The sequence below is a fragment of the Magallana gigas genome, chromosome 1 (genome assembly GCF_963853765.1).
Source record: "Magallana gigas chromosome 1, xbMagGiga1.1, whole genome shotgun sequence".
NCBI classification, from domain to species: domain Eukaryota; kingdom Metazoa; phylum Mollusca; class Bivalvia; order Ostreida; family Ostreidae; genus Magallana; species Magallana gigas.
The window spans coordinates 25,069,983-25,089,676 of NC_088853.1; the positions used below are offsets into that span (position 1 = coordinate 25,069,983).

At 33.6% G+C, this 19,694-nt stretch overlaps 1 protein-coding gene across 1 annotated transcript; it reads right to left on the reverse strand.

The window, feature by feature from the left end:
- Positions 1-7,559: 7,559 nt before the first annotated feature.
- Positions 7,560-19,694, reverse strand: LOC136273446 (uncharacterized). Its single transcript, XM_066077868.1, has 6 exons — positions 19,691-19,694; positions 19,169-19,375; positions 16,453-16,722; positions 10,269-10,418; positions 10,080-10,182; positions 7,560-9,192 (listed from the first exon to the last, which is right to left on the reverse strand). Exons 1-6 carry the CDS (start codon positions 19,692-19,694, stop codon positions 9,003-9,005), a joined length of 924 nt encoding a protein of 307 aa, XP_065933940.1. The 3' UTR covers positions 7,560-9,002.

Sequence of the window (19,694 nt, forward strand, 5' to 3'; positions counted from 1 at the left end):
AAATGTTCATAGTTTAGTGAAAATAGTTGATAGTTTTATAAACAATTAATGATTGTTTTAACCTTGCTTAGCTTAATGTGATATATTTAAAGAAGAACTCATTGCATTATCAGCTAACTTGACAAACAGTTTCTAGATGAGATTTTTATTTCTTTTCTCATACATGTAAGACAATATCGACAATTTACACAAAAAAAACTCCGGAGGTTAAATTATCCAAGTAGTAGTTATTGTATATTTATGATGGTGTATCCTGAATTATTTGGACGAAAGGCGGTGACGAGTGCGAAGCACGAGTCTCCGCCCTTCGTCCAAAGAATTCAGGATCCTGAATTATTTGGACGAAAGGCGGTGACGAGTGCGAAGCACGAGTCTCCGCCCTTCGTCCAAAGAATTCAGGATACACCATGATAAGAAATCAATAACTTTCTTGTATCATGGGCCAGTTAAAAAATCAGTGAGTGTCTTGTGACAAGTGTTTGATGCCTGATTTTCAATTTAACCAAAAGTAAGTGTCTTAATAAGCGTTTCTGATGCGTGATATTTATTTTGACCAATAAAAAAATGATTTCGTCAAGTGACCGCGTGCATATTCTCATTTTCCCGCCAGTATATTCTTCGACGCATTGTTTGACCGGCTGAGAAGATGTCTGGTTGCAGCTTTCCCACAGTGATCACGGGTGATTTACGAGATTTGGGCCTGCATTTGTTGTCAAATGACGAGGACTTAATTTTATCTCAGGCCTTCGAAGAAATAGAAATGAACTATTGTTTTGGAGAAATTAAACTTGAAGATTATTTCATGGATTTTGATGCAGACAAGGAGAATCTTATGAATTTTGACATGAGCTTCGACGCAGAGAATTGCAGGGTTTCTGGCATGGACGTAGACGTGGTGACAAAAAGTGAACATTTTCAAATCCCCGAGGAGCCACGATTTGGTTGTGAAGTTGACGAAGAGGAAATTCAAGCTCTGATAGAGAGTCAAGAAAATCGCAACACGAACAAAAATACCCGTTGGTCATATAACATATTTGAAAGTTGGCGGCGTGAACGAAACGCGCAGTGTCAAGGGCTGGAACTCTTAATACCAGAAATCGAAACCATGGTGCAGCTTAACTTTTATTTAGGACGCTTTATTATGAGAGTACGCAGAAAAGACGGTAAAGAATATTCTGCAAAAACTCTTTATTACATTAGCTGTGGTAGTTTAAGATATTTACGTGATGGTGAAATATATGACAAAAACTTTCTCGATGCGGCGGATCCAAGATTTGCAGGGTTTCGAAAAATTATGTACAGTGAAGGATGCATTAAGCAGAGGAGTTGGAGGGAAAACAAAAGAAGCTGACCCCATACTTACGGAAGATGAAGCAGTAAATTGGGAAATGGAATATTTGGGATGAACAACGCAGAAACCATTCAAAACACTGTGGGTTTTTTTTTACTGTTGCAAGTTGTTTTGGTTGAGGGGGCAAGACAAACATCATTCTTTGGAATGTAATCAGTTTCTTCTTGGTGAGGATAACCGGGGTAAATTCATTGAGTTCACGGTCAGGTCAACAAAGACATTCAATGGAGGACTCGCTCACAAGGAACTACATAACAAAGAGATACGACACTACTGTCAGACTGGTAAGTCGATCAACACCCCCCCCCCCCTTTCCCCGTTTTCTTCCGTTTTTAAGAAAATTCCGTGCTTAATTAAGCTCTGATTCTTATTTAAAAGAATGTTAAGTACAGCTATAATTAATTGAAGTTTTTTGTTTTCTTTATAAGGGGACAACTTGCAGGTTCGCCCCCTCGTTACGGCTCGCTACTAGTCGGTGTTAATTAACTAAAATCTATGATGAAGGTAATCTTTGAAAAAGCCCGTCTTAAAGGAAACTTTACCAACCATTCCGGAAAAAGAACATGCGCAACGGCCATTTATCAGAAAGGAGTTAGTTGATGAACAGGAGATCATGGGTCGAACGGGACATCGGTCAGAACTGGGAGTGCGGGCCTACAAATGTGGAAATGCAGATATTGCATGCACGGTCTCGAAAGCATTAGATCATTCAGAACCTAAATGTCCAAAGAAAGAACCGGAGGAAGTTTGTGGATATATCTAATAAAATGAACGTACGCGTCCCTGAGAAAATGGAAACTGGTGCACGTGGTAGCTGTACTTCCTCATACAACAACTGCACGTCCATTTCATATCAGTAGTTGAACTTTTTGACATTGCAATTATCAGTTTATGAGAAATGTAATGTTATGTTTTATTTTAAGTGACAAAAGATTGTCTTTATTAAAAAAACGATTGCGCAAGTCAGAAATTAAATGTTGAAATTACCTTGATGTTCAATAATTTATTAACACGCACAGTTTTTGTTGGCCCCGCCCGTCGGTGTATTTCCAGTTATTGTACACTTTACTTACAAAGAAAAACACCGCAGCCATGATACAATATGACATAAACTTCATCGCTTAGCAACTGCATTTTCTTTTCTTCCTTTTTTGAGCATGCAGCAAATTTACCTTTTATCTAGTATACAGGGCTATGCCCGAACGAATATGATATGATATGATATTATATATATATATATATATATATATATATATATATATATATATATATATATATATATATATATATATATATATATATATACATATATATATATGTGTGTGTGTGTGTGTGTGTATGACAAATTGAGATCAATGTATAATATATTTCAACTGACTTATTGCAAATATGATGATGAGAAAAAAGGATATCTTAGTTCTGTTTATCAAAAACAATATGATCTTTTAGAAGATAAGTGCGAGAAAATTGACCTACATGCTATTGCTTGTTTTTAAGTTTATAATAATTTAATGTTCGTTATTGTTAATATTATCTCTTTGAAGTGATTTATTTAATTTGAATATAAAAAGAGGGTTACTGAGATTCTTTAACATACCAATGGAAAAAATTATTGTTCGACCAGCTCGTATTTCAATAGTATAGCATGTACTTACACAGACCTTATTTCTTTTTCAAATCTTAATTGTTTACCCAAAGTTGCTGAATATTATATAATAGTATTTTGGAAGAAAAAATGAGGGGAAGGGGACCTTCTTCTTTTAATCAATTAAATGATGCACTGGTATTTGACCTGTATTGTTGGTAAACCCTCACTCTATCCCCGTTCTTAATACGTTAAATTAGATTCACGAGTGTTAACAAATCATCATACTATCCACAAATTAGATATTCAGTTCCAGAATTTGTGGTATAAAAATGTTTTTTCATTGTGCGTTAAGAGTCTCAATAATAAAAATGTTGATGTACATTCATAACGCACTTTGAAGATTTTTTTTTTCAAAGTGGGTTAACTTGGTTTGTAATTTAACGTATTCTAAAAAAAATCAAAGTGCGTTGATTTTGTCCAAAATAAACTCACTTTAAAAAAAAAATTTCAAAGTGCGTAATTTTTCAAAAGTATAAACACACATATGCATAACAACACTAATTCATTAGCTCTTCAACGCGTCAATTTATCATTATTAACGTGAGTTAATGAAACTTTAGATACACTAGGGAACTTGCAAAAATTTATGAAATCCAGTTCTATCAGTGTTATGGTATCTTTTCACTCACCCAATCAGAGCTTTACTGTATGGTGAATTCATTTTATAGACACTCTTAAGTCTTTATAGATTGTTTTATATTGTTAACACATATTTACAAGTGATTTTATTTATTTTAGAAAAAAAAACATGAAAAGTTTTATCATAATCAGTAGGAATAAACATGGTGTTAATAATTGTGTTCTTTTAAGAATTTTATAAAATTTTACTATGATGTTTGTCGAATCATGCCAACAAACGTTCGATTACAAAAACGCTACTCGTTATCACGGAAAAGTTGCACGGTCAGTGATGGGGAAAGAAACCTAAGATTAACTTAGTTAACGTAAAGTAAATGAAAGGGACATTGTGATTTAGAAACCAAAAAGTAAAGGGACACTACGCAGCACTGTTAAGGTTTACTTTGTGGTCGCACCGACCAGAAATGATCTTAAAACAAGAATTATACCAATAAATCTTATCTATTTTTCTTTTTTGATTCAAAATGTGGTTATTTTTAGAGCGTGTATTATTTCTATTTTAGTTCGATGTATTTGACACTGGGAAGCTTATCTAAGTCCGCTTTTTACAAGGGCATACACTTACGAGAAAACCATGCAAAAGGTGGTGGGAGCAAGGTTCTCTGATTAACTTCATATTTTGTGTGTAACAGTGTGCATCTATATGAATTAATTTGCCACAAATTTTTTTTTGATGTGGTCAGTCTAAACTTGGTTCTGCAGCACTGTTACTAAAAATATCATTTTGACCCTTTTAGAATAAGATTTTGTATAATTCACCAAATTATTGTTAAGAATTCTGAGTTTAGTTTAAATACGAATTCAAAAAGTCATTTAGAGTGAACACTAACAAGATACACTTGTGTAATTCATTTTGTGAGAATTCCCATATTTTCTTTCTGTTAAGTGCAGATAGGTCACGAATCTGGCATGTTTCCAACTTTTTGTAAAATTGTAAAAATATACATTTTTTAAATGCTTAAGAGTCAGAAAATGGCACTTTAAATTCACTAAATCTGTTTCTAGTTATAAAAGGACATTTATCTTTACAATATATCAAAAATCAATCTTTGGACTCTCAATAATATTGCAAATATATTGTCTTAAAGTTGGACATTTTTCTGCTTTTAAAACTCTCTAGAATCTGTAGTTTGGCGTGAGCTTTACATTGTCACATGTATATTATGGGTAAAAAAACCTGGCATATTCGCGAGCCAAACAATATTTTACTGAACAAAAGGGTTGCTTCAACACATTTCAGTTTTTTTTAAATCAATGCCATTAAAACACGAGAAATCATGGGAAATGGAAATTTAAATATACATGTAAGCTGAAGTGGACTTATTTGCCAGTGCTACACATTTAGACAAGCAAAGTGCCCATTTGATACACGAATGAATAATTACAGGGGCAAAACTACAAACCCCCCCCCCCCAAAAAAAAAAACAAACCACAAAACCAAACAATAAAAACCCCAAAACAAGACAAAAGGATCACCTCCATGAAAAAAAAAAATGATTACAACATATCTTTGTTGAATTTAACAGACGATTTTTTAAAATGTGGAAGTGGTGTGGAACCAATTGCCAATGAATGTCCATCACATAAATTATCATTGAATAAGGTAGATTTGGTAATTATTTTTGTCCGACAATATAAAGGACTGAACTTTTATTGTTTGAGGGGTAGAGGGACCCGATATCAAGCCTAAAAATGTTAATAAAGATATGATACATCATAAATTACGCTCAAAATTTGTAAATATCAGCAGAATACCAGCGTAATATAATATAGAGACACATTTTTATTAGCAATTCATTTTTATACCCCCCGCAAACGAAGTTTGTGGGGGTATATAGGAATCACCTTGTCCGTCCGTCCGTCCGTCCGTCCGTCCGTCCGTCTGTCCGTCTGTCTGTTCGATTCGTGTCCGGTCCATATCTTTCTTATGGAGAAACATTAGAAGTTCTTACTTCACACAAAGATTGCTTATGACCTAAGGGTGTGTCATGACCTTGAACCAAGGTCATTCGGGCAAGGTCAAGGTCACTGGCAGAAAAAGTGCAAAATTCGTGTCCGGTCCATATCTTTCTTATGGAGAAACATTAGAAGTTCTAACTTCACACAAAGATTGCTTATGACCTAAGGGTGTGTCATGACCTTGAACCAAGGTCATTCGGGCAAGGTCAAGGTCACTGGCAGAAAAAGTGCAAAATTCGTGTCCGGTCCATATCTTTCTTATGGAGAAACATTAGAAGTACTTACTTCACACAAAGAATGCTTATGACCTAAGGGTGTGTCATTACCTTGAACCAAGGTCATTCGGGCAAGGTCAAGGTCACCAACAGAAAAAGTGCAAAATTCGTGTCCGGTCCATATCTTTCTTATGGAGAAACATTGGAAGTTTTAACTTCACACAAAGATTGCTAATGACGTAAGGGTGTGTCATGACCTTAACCTAAGGTCATTCGGGCAAGGTCAAGGTCACTGACAGAAAAAATTGCTAAATTCGTGTCCGGTCCATATCTTTCTTATGGAGAAACATTGGAAGTTCTTACTTCACACAAAGATTGCTTATGACCTAAGGGTGTGTCATGACCTTGACCCAAGGTCATTTGGACAAGGTCAAGGTCAATGGCAGAAAAAAAAGCAAAATTCTTGTCCGGTCCATATCTTTCTTCTGGAGAAACATTGGAAGTTCTCAGTTCACACAAAGATTGCTTATAAGATAAGGGTTTGTCATGACCTTGACCCAAGGTCATTTGGGCAAGGCCAAGGTCACTTGCAGAAAAGTATAGAACTCGTGTCCAGTCCATATCTTTCTAATGGACAAATTTTGGAAGTTCTTAATTCACATCTAGAATGCTTATAACCTGAGAGTATGTCATGACCTTGACCAAAGGTCAATTGAGGAAGTTCAAGGTCATTGTTAAAAAAAAATCGGGCTCAGTATACCAATAATTCAAAATTGGAATTTCGTTTGATTCGAGTCATGTTTGTTAACATAAGGATGCAAATGTTCTCATGCATTAACAGTTAACTTGAACTAAAATGGAATTTAAGAATAGAAATTGGTTTGTGTACTCATATAAGCATTAACAGTTTTAAAAAATAGAGCAGTTGTTATTTATAGAAAATGGACGATGAAAAAGATTCATTCAATATTTTCTATAATAGAAAAAATACATGAGTTATGATTTTTCTTAGCGGGGGGTATCAATTGTGAGCTTGCTCACAGTACCTCTAGTTTCAATTTTTTTAATCACAAAACAATAAGAGAGTGTAAAAATTTTGACTTTTTTATTAGACTGCTTCATAACTCTGGGACCAGGTCTTCTTATGATAGGTTATAATTAAATAACATCCCAAAAAACAATCCCACAAAAACAAATTAAAATGTGTATATTAATATTTGGGATACATTTTTTATACCGGTAGTTTATGTTTATATTTATATGCGTTTTTCGCATGTTGAGATCCCCGGGGGAAAGGGTAACCTAACAACTCATTTTTTCCTTTACAACTATAATTTAATTTTAAGAAAAGGTACACACTTTAATTTTTTTCCAAGAGGAGATAAACTGCTAATAGAGAAGTAGGGAGTTGAGCTCTTGATTTATTTCAGATGTACTTACTGTTTTACATTTTCAAGAACTTAAAAAACCCTTCCCCGTCATTTCAAGATTCCATGAAGTCTAACCTTAACATCTGAAGGGTAGTTTTTAGATGGCCAGTGAAATGTACACGTATAAAAATGTGATGTCTATTGCAACAGACTCCGATGATAACGATGAAAAATTGCACGAGGCATTCCTACTGAATTCCAAAATATTTCAACATAGAAAGAATAATCTTAGCGTGACCAGGCTACGCTCAGGTCAAACCGGGCCCGTAGGACATCTGTCATTTTCAACATACCCCATTATAAGTTATAAATCTTTGTAAGAAATCAGTTCTCGTTTTTTGAGCAAAATATAATAAATTGTGAATGAGATTATCTTCCCCTTCATCTTCCCCTTTCCCAATCTGTGAATGAGATAAACTTCCCCTTCATCTATTTTAGTTGCATTTCTATCACAAGTTTGTATATTTTGATTAAAATTCGTCCAAATGTGCTGCTTAATTATATCGGGACAGAATATAGCAGTTTATAGACTAGATACAAGTCTCCATCAAACTTCAATATGTGATATAGTGAATAACACTAACAAGATGGGGCAATTTTTGTGCAATTAAAATCATTCAATATCATAACATATATAACCAACACTCACAGCATTTCTCAATACTTAGCCTGAACTTCAACTTGTATAGCTTTGTCAACATTCTGACTAGTTTACCTTCTCTACAGAAGAGCGCAACAGGGGAGACAATTCTAACAGTAATAATGAAATGCAAATGTAATGAATAAGAATTCTTTGAGAAACAATGATAACAACTAGTTTATTTTTAATGAGGGCTAAGAGAAAGAACCCTTCACAAGGATACGGATGTAAAATCACTTATGCATCAATATCGTCTGTGATCACTTTCTTAAATATATGGTTCTTAAGATTTACGCTCGTGCATACACCAGCATATGTTTTTGATTACGTGTTTTCTCAACCCCTTCCCGTTTGATAAAACAAAATAATGTACATATACATAGACTCGGCGTCTTTATTACTACATACTGCTGAGTAAAAATCATAAAAATATACAAAAAGGATTACATGTCAACATATGGAAAGCAATTATTTTGAGCTCAGAACATGACACTAAAACATTAAAAACAAAGCATAACACGCACTTATATAAAAAAAAAAAAAATCTTTCAGCTAAAAACTAGGCTATAGTTTTTATTATGTTACCAACACGTATTCACAGTCGGCAATAATGAATAGAAACAGCGATATTATATGTTAATATAGAAAAACATACAGAACATGCAAGTAATTGGAGACCATACTATAATAACAGTCTTAATTATGACCTAAAAAAAGAAAAAAAAACAAACCAAAAGATTTTCGCCGATATTAAATATTCTTTTTTGGAAGCATATCTGAATGTTTCTTTTTTCGAAAACATTTTTAAGTAATTGCGCTTGTTCATATCAAAAATGTGATAAGTAAATTGTACAAAAATCGTCTGCAATGCTCTGTTTTCCCTCAAATCAATACATATTTCTAAAATTCCGAATACTAAGATTTCACTTTTTTGCAGCAAAAGAAACTACTAAAGTTTTTGTTTTGCTCACTGCGATCACGATCAAACGCGTTTATACATGTTGTTCTTCTCTTCATCTCATTTAATTGACCAGATAGCTTCCATGATTTCAACCAATTTGCTTTAATCTTATAACAAACCCACTGACTACTTGTTTGATTACTAATAATTGTTAATTAACTAGGTTTTTCGCCCTTGGAGTTGATCGTAATGAGAAGATCCACTGGGTTGACCCATTTCTTGGTATTCGGCGTTGTCCTCCACTGCTTCATATATTTCTTGGTTTAAAATGAAATCCTGAGGAGGAGAATTACAACTCATCGCCTCTTGTTTTACGTCTTGTCCTTTGCATTTGTTCTGTATTGAAATCCTGTATCAATCAAATCAAATACTTTATACAGAGTTATTTTGGCCCCGTGTAATTTTCGCTCTTTTACACTTGCAAACAGTTTCGCCACGTCTTGAGTTTGCTCAGACACAGGTGTGATTAAAGATAGCCAATTGGATGTATTGGAATTCGCACAGTCTTAAATTAGCCCGTTAACAACGAAGGCAAAAGGAGCGAATATTTACCTATAAACAGTATATTTACTCTAATATAAGAGGCATATCTTAATACGTCTGTACTACAGTATCGTACACCCAGGGCATTTGTAGTGTGTTTTTGTTTTAAATTATCTTAGTTTCATTAAAATCATGAATGCAGGAAAATAATAAAAGAGTACTATCGGGACTTAAAAAACAAATTAATTGATGACCATTTTACGTGGCATTGATTTTTTGGCATCTGTATTAAATGGTCAGACTGTCTTGTAGTGTACAACGTAAAGTAACCATATAAAGGAGTCACTGTGTACTACGCAATTTATGTACAGCTTACACAATATCTCGAGATTCTTTTTGTCAGGGGCATGACAAAAAAGTATTTTAAAAATTGATTGTAACCAACCAAACGTCACCAATGTCCCTCCCGAAACATGTCAACTAATATCAATATATCAGCTGGGTAGTTAATCTAATTATATGCCTTATAATTTTACCATTTAGAATTATATACTATTGATTCCATTTTGGACCTTTCGCGAAACAACCATAATCTCATTTAAACAGTATTTCTAGTAAAACTTCATAGGTTTAATTGCAATAAAAATATATAACACGGGTGATATTCAGTATTAATAATTGAAAGTTAGGTGAAATATACATGCGTTAACCCTTTTAGTGGAAATTTTATAGGAAATGTAATACTAAACATACCATATTATCATGTAGCCGTTGACGATGAGACTGATACTAAGAGCTGCAATTACCCCATACAAAATGGACAGGATTTTCAAGTTTGAATCCTTCAATTTCTCACCTGTTAAGACAAGATAAGATATGTGTAGCACTATTACATTATATATATATATGAATTACAAGTGTCCTCCCAATAACCAGACTTACAGCTGATAAATTGTCCAGTTTTGCTGTCACAGTTTTTACAATTTGCAGGACATTGAATATCACAAGCAGGTCCCCCGTATCCGTCTTTACACCCATTGGTACAATTACCAGAGTCATCGCAGAGATTACCTCGGCAAGTTGTCTTACACCCTAAATTTGATACAATATAATGCATTTTAGAGTAAAAAATACATGCCTCATACCGGCACCGTCCAATTTTCAAACAATTGTCGTTTTTTGGTTAAATAAGTGTGGAGGAAATTCGGTTAAAAAGTTTTTAAAAGGATTACTCCAATAAGTAATGAAAATCGAGTCGTTTAAAATAATTTTCAATAATTTAATTTTTGGTCTAATCGGGTAAATAGACGCATCGGTGTATCACTTATATCACTACTGAATTCAAAATCCACTGATATTCCCAAAAATTGACTGACATTGTCTGACATCTACTGTATAACCACTGTACCCTACTGTAAATCCACTGTACACCCACTGTACAGAGCTACTGTACGACACTGTACAGAGCCACTGTACTCCACTGGACAGCACAGTACCTACCCACTGACCAGCACTGTACACCACTGTACGGGGCACTGACCAGCACTGTACCCCACTGTACAGGGTACTGACAAATACTGTACACCACTGTAACCCACTGTACCTAGTATGTTTTAATAAGTTATTATGTTTAAACAATGAATTGAATATTTACTTTATTTGAGACCAAAATCTGGATTTGTTTTGATTATTTCCTATTGCATACAAGAGAAAAATGGGCTTCTATTTCTTTAAGTTCATATATAATTACATGCGCGGTCAGAATTCTTTCCAGGGAAAGGGCAGGGATACTTGTTTTCTGGGGGAGCTTAGACATATTTTAGATAGTTGTACTATGTAAGTTTAAAAGAATTGAATTATCCTCTGACCCCCCCCCCCCCCCTCCCCCCCGAATCCTCCGATCCACGCATGTATTTATCTAAAAACTCGGAATCCAATTATCATACAAAATATAGCAACTTATTCAATAAAAAGGGGGAAATATTTTTATATATTTCAAAATCAATGTTTTAGTAACTAAACATCTAGTTGATTCTTTTTTACAATGAATTTCATTTAATCAATATTGTCAAATAAATATAAGTATATATGTTACATTAAAATTTTAAAATTCACAGAATTTAAAGCTATGAATTACAATTTATAGATAGTTTTAAATTATCTGAATTTTAAAACTTTAATGTAACATATATGTGGAGGACGGACAACTTTTATACGATAAAAAAAATTCCACCATATTGCTCAACATACTGACTTTTTTTTTCAAAAGAGAGAAGATAACTGGTCTGGACTTTAAAATGTCTTTGAAGTTTTACTTCATAGGAAGATTAGCGAGTCAGTATCTGTGTATAGTATACATACTTTCAGTAGATCAAAAGGTGTGAATGTCCCAATATTCAACCTTGTAAATTGTCAGTCTGACACCTTGTTCAAGATATTATGCAATTCCCATATAAGGGTATTTGTGGTCTTTAGATTATTAAATCCATTTGAAATAAATTTTTTTAAAAGCATAACATGTATGAATAAACGAAATACTCTCCATATTAATCATTTTAAATGCGTTTTTTATTATTTAAATCAAGTCGGATATTAAACATGTTAAACATTTATAAATCCTAATCCCCCCCCCCCCCCCCACCAGTCGCTTATATCAAAATAAGTATTGTGTTAAATTAAAGATGAAATATGGTGATAACGAACAGTGTTCAAATAATATTTCACCCTATTACGGTACTTTTAATTATATACTTTTGAATTTCAACACTGTTAATTATCAACATATGTAATACATCTACATGTATCTTCTCTTGCACAGCTAAGAATGTGATGATATACATGTAGTAACAGTTTTAATAAGAAAAAATATACCCCCTCCTTCCCCCTCTCTCTCTCTCTCTCTCTCAGGTTGTAACTATTCTCCAAAGTCAGGAAGGCATACATAAGCCCCCCCCCCCCCCCCCCGCAATATTTTTGCTGCATCACAATTTAATTTTAGCATATCTTCAATTATAAGCGACACCTTAATTAATAGGCAAGCATGTTTATTTTCTCTTTCCGTAATAAGTGAAATGTGTAAGGGTCGGATAAATGAGAAAAATAGTTTTATTATTCAGAAATTGAAAATACGCAATTTATTTTTGAATCATGTTGAATGTATATAACCTAATAAATTTCACGACGATGAATGAGCATGCAGCCCAAAACATGCATACAATTTTTTTTTTTAAACAAACTTATGAGCTATTAAAGCTGTATTTACTTATTATACACTCAATTGGAACTTGTTGCACGAAAACGTCACTCCATGGAAAACGAACTCCATTAGTTGTCATCGTATAATGGCTGCTTTTACATTCAAGTGAATATTTTTCTGATCGTATGGTTTCTTATACAATTATATTTGTTAAAATTAACGTCTTAAACGATGTCAAGTGCTAAACACAATGAACTGAGTTAAATCTTTAAAGCAGAATTAGTTTACTGAATTTTTTTTAATTGTGCATTACACACGTGCTCGGACGACATTTCCGTATAAAATCGCTTCGTATGGTCATAAAAACAAAAAGATATTCAAACTATGACGAATTCTGACTTGTGTAATATTTGCTTCCTGTGTATAGTGATTAGCAGCGTTCACGATCGCAGGTAGATCGCTTTCACACCTCTAGAAATTAAGCCCCGCCCTCACCTGAGATTTACCACCCGGTAAAAAAGTTCGGCCTTTAAAACGTTTTTTCTTCTGGTTTTTTTCTTCATTTACTGAAACCAGTATATTGTATCATAGCAAGCATTTCAAATCTTCTATAAAATCTCTCTCTCTCTCTCTCTATCTCTCTCTCTCTCTCTCCATGCTAACGTACGAATATTTTAGTATTTAAATAAAGTACTACCGGTAACATGTAGTAATGTTGACAGCGGCTAAATCTACATATTGGCATTAAACAAATTAAAGTTTGTATTTATCTTTAGTTTCGGGATAATGTCCACGGATTCAAATGATTTGAAGTTCGTTATTCAATGATTGTCTTAAAAATCTTAATGATTGAAAGTCAACGCTAAAAAGTAATATTTTATATCGACAGTGTACTGTCTCCTTCTTTGTGTATGTCTACAGAAAAAAAATCTTTTGTCTCTCTGGGAACAACGAAAAACCCGTAACTAACAGAAAGGCTCAGACTATACACACGGCCGGGTGACTGTGTCAAGGTGTGAAAACTGACCACCTGTGTATATGTGTTGGGGCCTAGGAATAAATAGATGTAAACGTCGGGGAAATACACTGTTAAAACAAAAAATCGGAATTTTCACTTTTGATTAAAAAAATCATTATGGTTGCCGGGTGCATTGGGATCATAATCATTTAAAATCTGTCTTAAAAGATTATTATAATTTACTTACATGTAGGACTAGTTTCATGTAATGTTTGCACAAAAGTGGGATTTATTATATCTATTTAATAGTGATTACACATCGAGGTCAAAATTTAAAAAAAAATGCATTAATTTTTATAACCGAATGCTTAACATGAATCGCTTCGACATAACACAGTACTGCAAGGGGTATCAAGTTGATTCGGGAAGAAAAAGGGGGGGGGGGTGATATTATCCATATAATTACATTTCATTTTTCGACTTAAAGTTTGGAGATATTTTTCTAAAACCACGGAGTTGGTTGGCAAAAATAAACGTAAGACATTAAGAACAATAATCGATATGTAAAAGAAGCAGATTAATAGACAATTAATTTCTTATTATTCTAATCGATTTCTGATAGATGGATCTCTCTCTCTCACTCTCTCTCTCTCTCTCTCTCTCTCTCGTGTGAATTTTCTAGTGCTAAAACTTGAGGCCCCGAGTCAAAAAGGTATAAGCACGTTAAAATCCCGTTGCGGCATTGCAACCGCCACTTCCAACATAGATTTTATTGTGAACTTTTCTACGCTTGCAAATGACACCAATACAATATTGTCAGAAAGTGATATACCTGTAATCTGCCTCTCTCTCTCTCTCTCTCTCTCTCTCTCTATATATATATATATATACAAAAAAGTGTGTAGCGTAGGGCATTTTATATATCTTATTTCTTAAACATTTAAAAGTAAATCATATATTAAGAAAACTGCACATCTACGCATACTACAAGATGTTACAACCTTCCTTGATTTAAATCCTTCCTTTTATTTCTTGCTGAAATTACATGTAATGATATAGTTAATTACCGCTTAATTTGTCACTGATTGTGTTTAAAATTTATAATGTATTCTGCAGTAGGTGGTATTTTGTAAAATTAAAACCCTACATTTGCAATGTATATTTAAATATTTTAATCAAAAGAAATCAATTAACAAATGAGCTAGAAACTCGCACGCTATCTTCGAAATGTACCTGTGTAGTCAAGCGGGCAGTCATGATATTTGGACATGTGTACAAAAAAACAAGGAGGGATATTTTCGAATGACTGGCAGAATGAACATAATGACATGTACTTAATAAAGAAAACGTATTAAATAAATTTAACGACCTGTTGCATTCTCCTGTCAAGTTATCTGTATACATAATAATAATGCTTTATACAGCATAATAAAAATAAATATCGAAAAAAAATATACTGAAGATTTAAGAATCTGATTTTTTTTTCTCAAATTAATAGTACAGTGCCGTACAGTGGGGTACAGTGCTGGTCAGTGCCCGGTACAGTGGCGTACAGTGGGGTACAGTGCTGGTCAGTGCCCTGTACAGTGGGGTACAGTGGAAGTCAGTAGGACTGTACAGTGGTGTACAGTGGAATACAGTGCTGTTCAGTAGAAATGTACAGTGGGGTACGGTGTTAGTCAGTGAAATGTACAGTGAGGTACCGTCAATGTACAGTGGATGTCAGACAATGTCAGTCAATATTTGGGAATATCAGTGGATTTTGAATTCAGTAGTGTATATTATATCATGAATACTACTCTTTAAAAAAGAAATAGAAAAAAAGAGGGGTACTGGTAGGATCTGCACGAAAAAAATTATGTCTCCTCTTCTCAATTATCATGTTAATGAAATAAATATTCAGTTTCAGACATCTGTGCCCTGGACCACCATCCATACGGTGAAAAAGTACCCTGGATAAATACTTATTGATCGTGTAATAGGGTATGGGTTCAAGGCAGAAAAGGGAAACATAATATTATTGGATAATCCTGTGCGCATATGTATAGTAATACCTTGTTTTAAAATTTAAATTGGAAAGAAGATCTCACTTGATAAATAAAAATATATCGAGAATAGGTGTGGGAGAAAATGAAGTTCAAGAAAATGTTTGTACAAGCCACGGGCCTCCTTGTAATTAACCTTACGATATTATTGCTCAGACGACGGTTAGCCGTGTGTAAACATATAATTAATATCATTCATACTAAGGTCAGTATGGACAAATCTTGTAATTTAATCACTTAGCTATAGAAATAAATTTACATACTGGAAAAAAAAATGCTATAGAAAATTAAACAGAAAAACTAAACCTTGCGTGGAAACATTCTGAGATCGCGTAGGTTCAAGTTTATAAAACAATAATCACCGATGGTATGATGTGGACACATTAAGGACTTGTGTGTATGTTAGTTTTAATAAATTAAAATGCGCGATATTAGATCATTAAAATACACTAGAAAATCCGTCAATGATATTATGAGTAGTAGGATTAGGTTTTGATACTTGGGATCATTTTAAAGTTGAAGCGTTGTAATTTTCTGATAATTTATTGATGAATGCGTACCACAGGATAAATTTGTGCCACTCAGTCAACTGAATTTTAACTGAAAGGTCTAAAGAGGTAACTGAAATGCAGAGTTATGCCATTCAGTCAACTTTTAGTCACATTTCAGTTGACTGCATAAATGGCAGAGATTCATCCTGTGTTATATTTAAAAATAAAACAACCGCGGTATATCCTTGCATGATTTCGGCAGAAACTCTCTGGTCATTGATTCGTCAAATTTAAACTTGAATTTGGTTGCCCATAGCTTCTATTTCACATAGTTCAAGGATCGCACCTGTAATATGATCATCTTCAGGTGCGTCGTACACTAAAAAATCAGATATACTTGTATGATTGATAGTAAAGAAATTCATGAATAATATACCATAAATCTCTATTTCGCAGACTTCAAGAACAGGACCAAATTCACCATATTTATCGTCCTCAGGTGCGTCAAATGTGGTCTCCACAATGACGTATCTAGCTGTGTGTTTACACGGTATGTCTATGATGTTTGGGGGGAGACCGTGAACCGTTGTATAGTCTGTGTAACATCGAGTTCTCTGTGTCGTTGTTGTTTCTGATGCTGATGAGTTCGAGACATCTAGGTAAAATTGTCTGAACCGATATTGCTTCCAAGATGATGATCCATAACCTATTCAAACAAGAAGCCAATATGCCTTAACGGTCAACGGAGTACCATAGCCCATACACAAACTTGTCTCGGAGTCTCATATATGCACTTAATTGAGGTTCATTGTGGAGTAGAAAAAAATTATCTTCCTGTCTGAGATATTTCATAGAGAACTATTATAGCTATTTATTACATACTTAGCAATAAATGCAAGTGTTTGGCATATGTGATACAGCTGAAATCAGCCCTTGGCCAATATCCATCCCTCGGGCTGAAATTGGAGTCTCGGGCTGTTTCAGGCAATGAAAAAGGGTATGTATTATTCTTAAAGGTCCTAAGAGAGTGAGTGTATGACCTTATATTAAAAAACGTGCTGAACTTCTTTAGAAAGTATTTCTCCCACATTTGCATTTTAATACAATGGTTTTTATGTGTATATGTTTTCATACATAAACTAAAACAAGGTGGATAGTATACTAGTTATAACTTTACTATCAACAAGTCTACTTGTTTATTAAATAAAAAAAAAAAAACTTTTTGTTTCAAATGATAAAATTGTTTGCATAACTCTTTTGACCATACAACTTCTTAATTACATTATATTCAATAATTAATTACTAAATATAACCAAGCAAAGGGAGATAACTCAATTTTGAAGAAGAAGCAAGGCAAGATTACCCCATTAAGTGTTAAAACCCTCTTCCCTGAACTCATTCCAGATGCTTTTACAATATCTTATTTGTAACTTTGATAGATAGCTTCATTATTTTTCTTTTCAAAACATGTAAATTAACTCACGTTGCTTTGAAATTCATGAGCAGAATAAAATAATAAGACAAATACATACACCTTCTTTCCCAGCTATAACCCTTGCCTTACATGCAGGTGAATGCAAAAATATTCCTACAAGTGACAGGTTAATATTTTTTTCTAAGTATGCAGTTAGTTCCAGGCGTCATGAATTTCACAATTTAGGTAGAGGAGTCCGTAGACATTAAACATGTATCCATGCCTCCAATTTTATTCAAATACTTATGGGAGTAGAGAAGAAGATTTTCTAAGATTTAATACATTTTCACTTCATGGCCAAAGTGGCTTCATCCTAGAGCCTGAACCCTTGACCCAGGAGCCATGAATTCCACAATTTTGGTAAAGGGCTTCATAACCATGCATTCATTTTTTCCTCACATGAGTGGGAGTAGAAAAGATTTTTGAAAATTTTGATTTTTTGGCATACTTGGCCCCGCCTGTGGTAGAGCCATGAATTTCACAATTTATATTTCTTTTACCATAGATATGCTTCACACCAAAATTGATAGCAATTGACCTTGTAGTTTTCAAGAAGTTAACAATGTTAAATTTGTTAACGTACGACGCACACCGCACAACGAAGGACAAAAACCAATTGCAATAGGTCACCTGAGAGACTCAGGTGACCTTAAAATGTAAAGAACATTTGAATTACACAGCTAGAGTCAATATCTTCAATGTTCCCAAAAGTGCAATATTTAGAAGAAAACTGTATTTTTAAACAAACAAACCTGGTTTCCCTTTACGATAGATGGTTACTAGCAGGGCAGCTTGACATGCTTCGGTGTTTTAGTTGCCTGGGACAATGAATGAACACATTGCATCTACTACAAATTCACCTATTTTGAAAGAATTCATACTGACCTATCTGCTTATACTTTGTTTAATCGTTTACACACTATGTTTCCAAATAAGATTCTTAAAGCTGATTAAACCAGTTTTTGTATCAAATTTTGTGTACGCTTTTATTCGATGGTTATGCTCAATATGTGTATTATGATAGACATTGCAAAATATGTCTGTAGGAAGGTATGATTGTATTACGAATTTGATATTGCTATATACAAAGGTCAAAATATTTAAGCAAATTGAAAATAAACTTGTGTACATTTTGTTCACATATATTTCTGTAGTTTGTTTTTACAATTGATACATAATTTGTGGGTTAAATAAACCTAATTATTCATGGAACGTACCCGAAGGGTTCTCTTTTCTGACCATGCATACAGTGCAATTGGCTTGTTTAGAGATTTTTTGAGTTCCTATAGCGTATTTTTTGTTTTATTTACTTTGAATATTTCTAATATTCTAAGGAGACCAGTGGAAATAGGCGAATGTATATAACGTTTTAAGATAAATGGCTTGTAAGGAAAATCTTTTGATAGAGCAATAGCAAACAAAAAAAAGGACCATGGAGCTTTAAGTCAAACCTAAGCACATGGTTTTAAAACAAATTGACTACCTATATTACCATAATCTACCATAATATATATATATATATATATATATATATATATATATATATATATATATATATATATATATATATATATATATATATATATATATATATATATATATATATATTCATACATCTGAAATAGAATGTTGGGTGGATATGTTTTAAACAATCAATGTAATTAAATTTAAATCATACCTTCATTTCTACTACGGATTTTTACGTTGTTTATGCTATAGAAATGTCCAAAGTCCACCTGTAGCCATGCCTCTGTTTCATTTGTATTAGTTTGGGCACAATAAATGTAGTCAGTTTGTAAATTGCCATCATTAGCAAGTGATGCATTGTTTATCTTGTAGGTCGAACTTTGGGAGAGAACTGTTGTGGGCCGTCTACATAGATTTTCTTAAAAAAAAATACAATGCAGACTATGTTAATAGAATCCAGTAGGCCTTAGCGATCACCTGAGTAGCATATAACCCATACACAAACTTGTTGAGGAGTGTCATATATTCATTTATTTGGGTTTCATTCTGGAGTAGAAAAATTATAAATTTGTAATGACGACCATCTCCCTGTCTGAATTATGGTGAAAGATTTGGTCTACAAAATCATGGATTCGGTTTTCCTTTCAGGTGTGTGAAAGTAAAGAAGATATTTTTAAACATTATACACATTAACACCTATACATCCATTTTGGCCCTGCCCTAGAGTCCAAACCCAT

What these genes read in the sequence shown, in the direction of transcription:
- LOC136273446 (XM_066077868.1), bottom strand. An exon ending in CTGCGAAATAGAGATTTATG is followed by an intron (nt 10,419 to 16,452) that starts GTATATTATTCA and finishes TATCAAATTTAG; the next exon opens with GGTGTAAGACAACTTGCCGA. An exon ending in AACGGCTACATGATAATATG is followed by an intron (nt 9,193 to 10,079) that starts GTATGTTTAGTA and finishes TGATTGATACAG; the next exon opens with GATTTCAATACAGAACAAAT.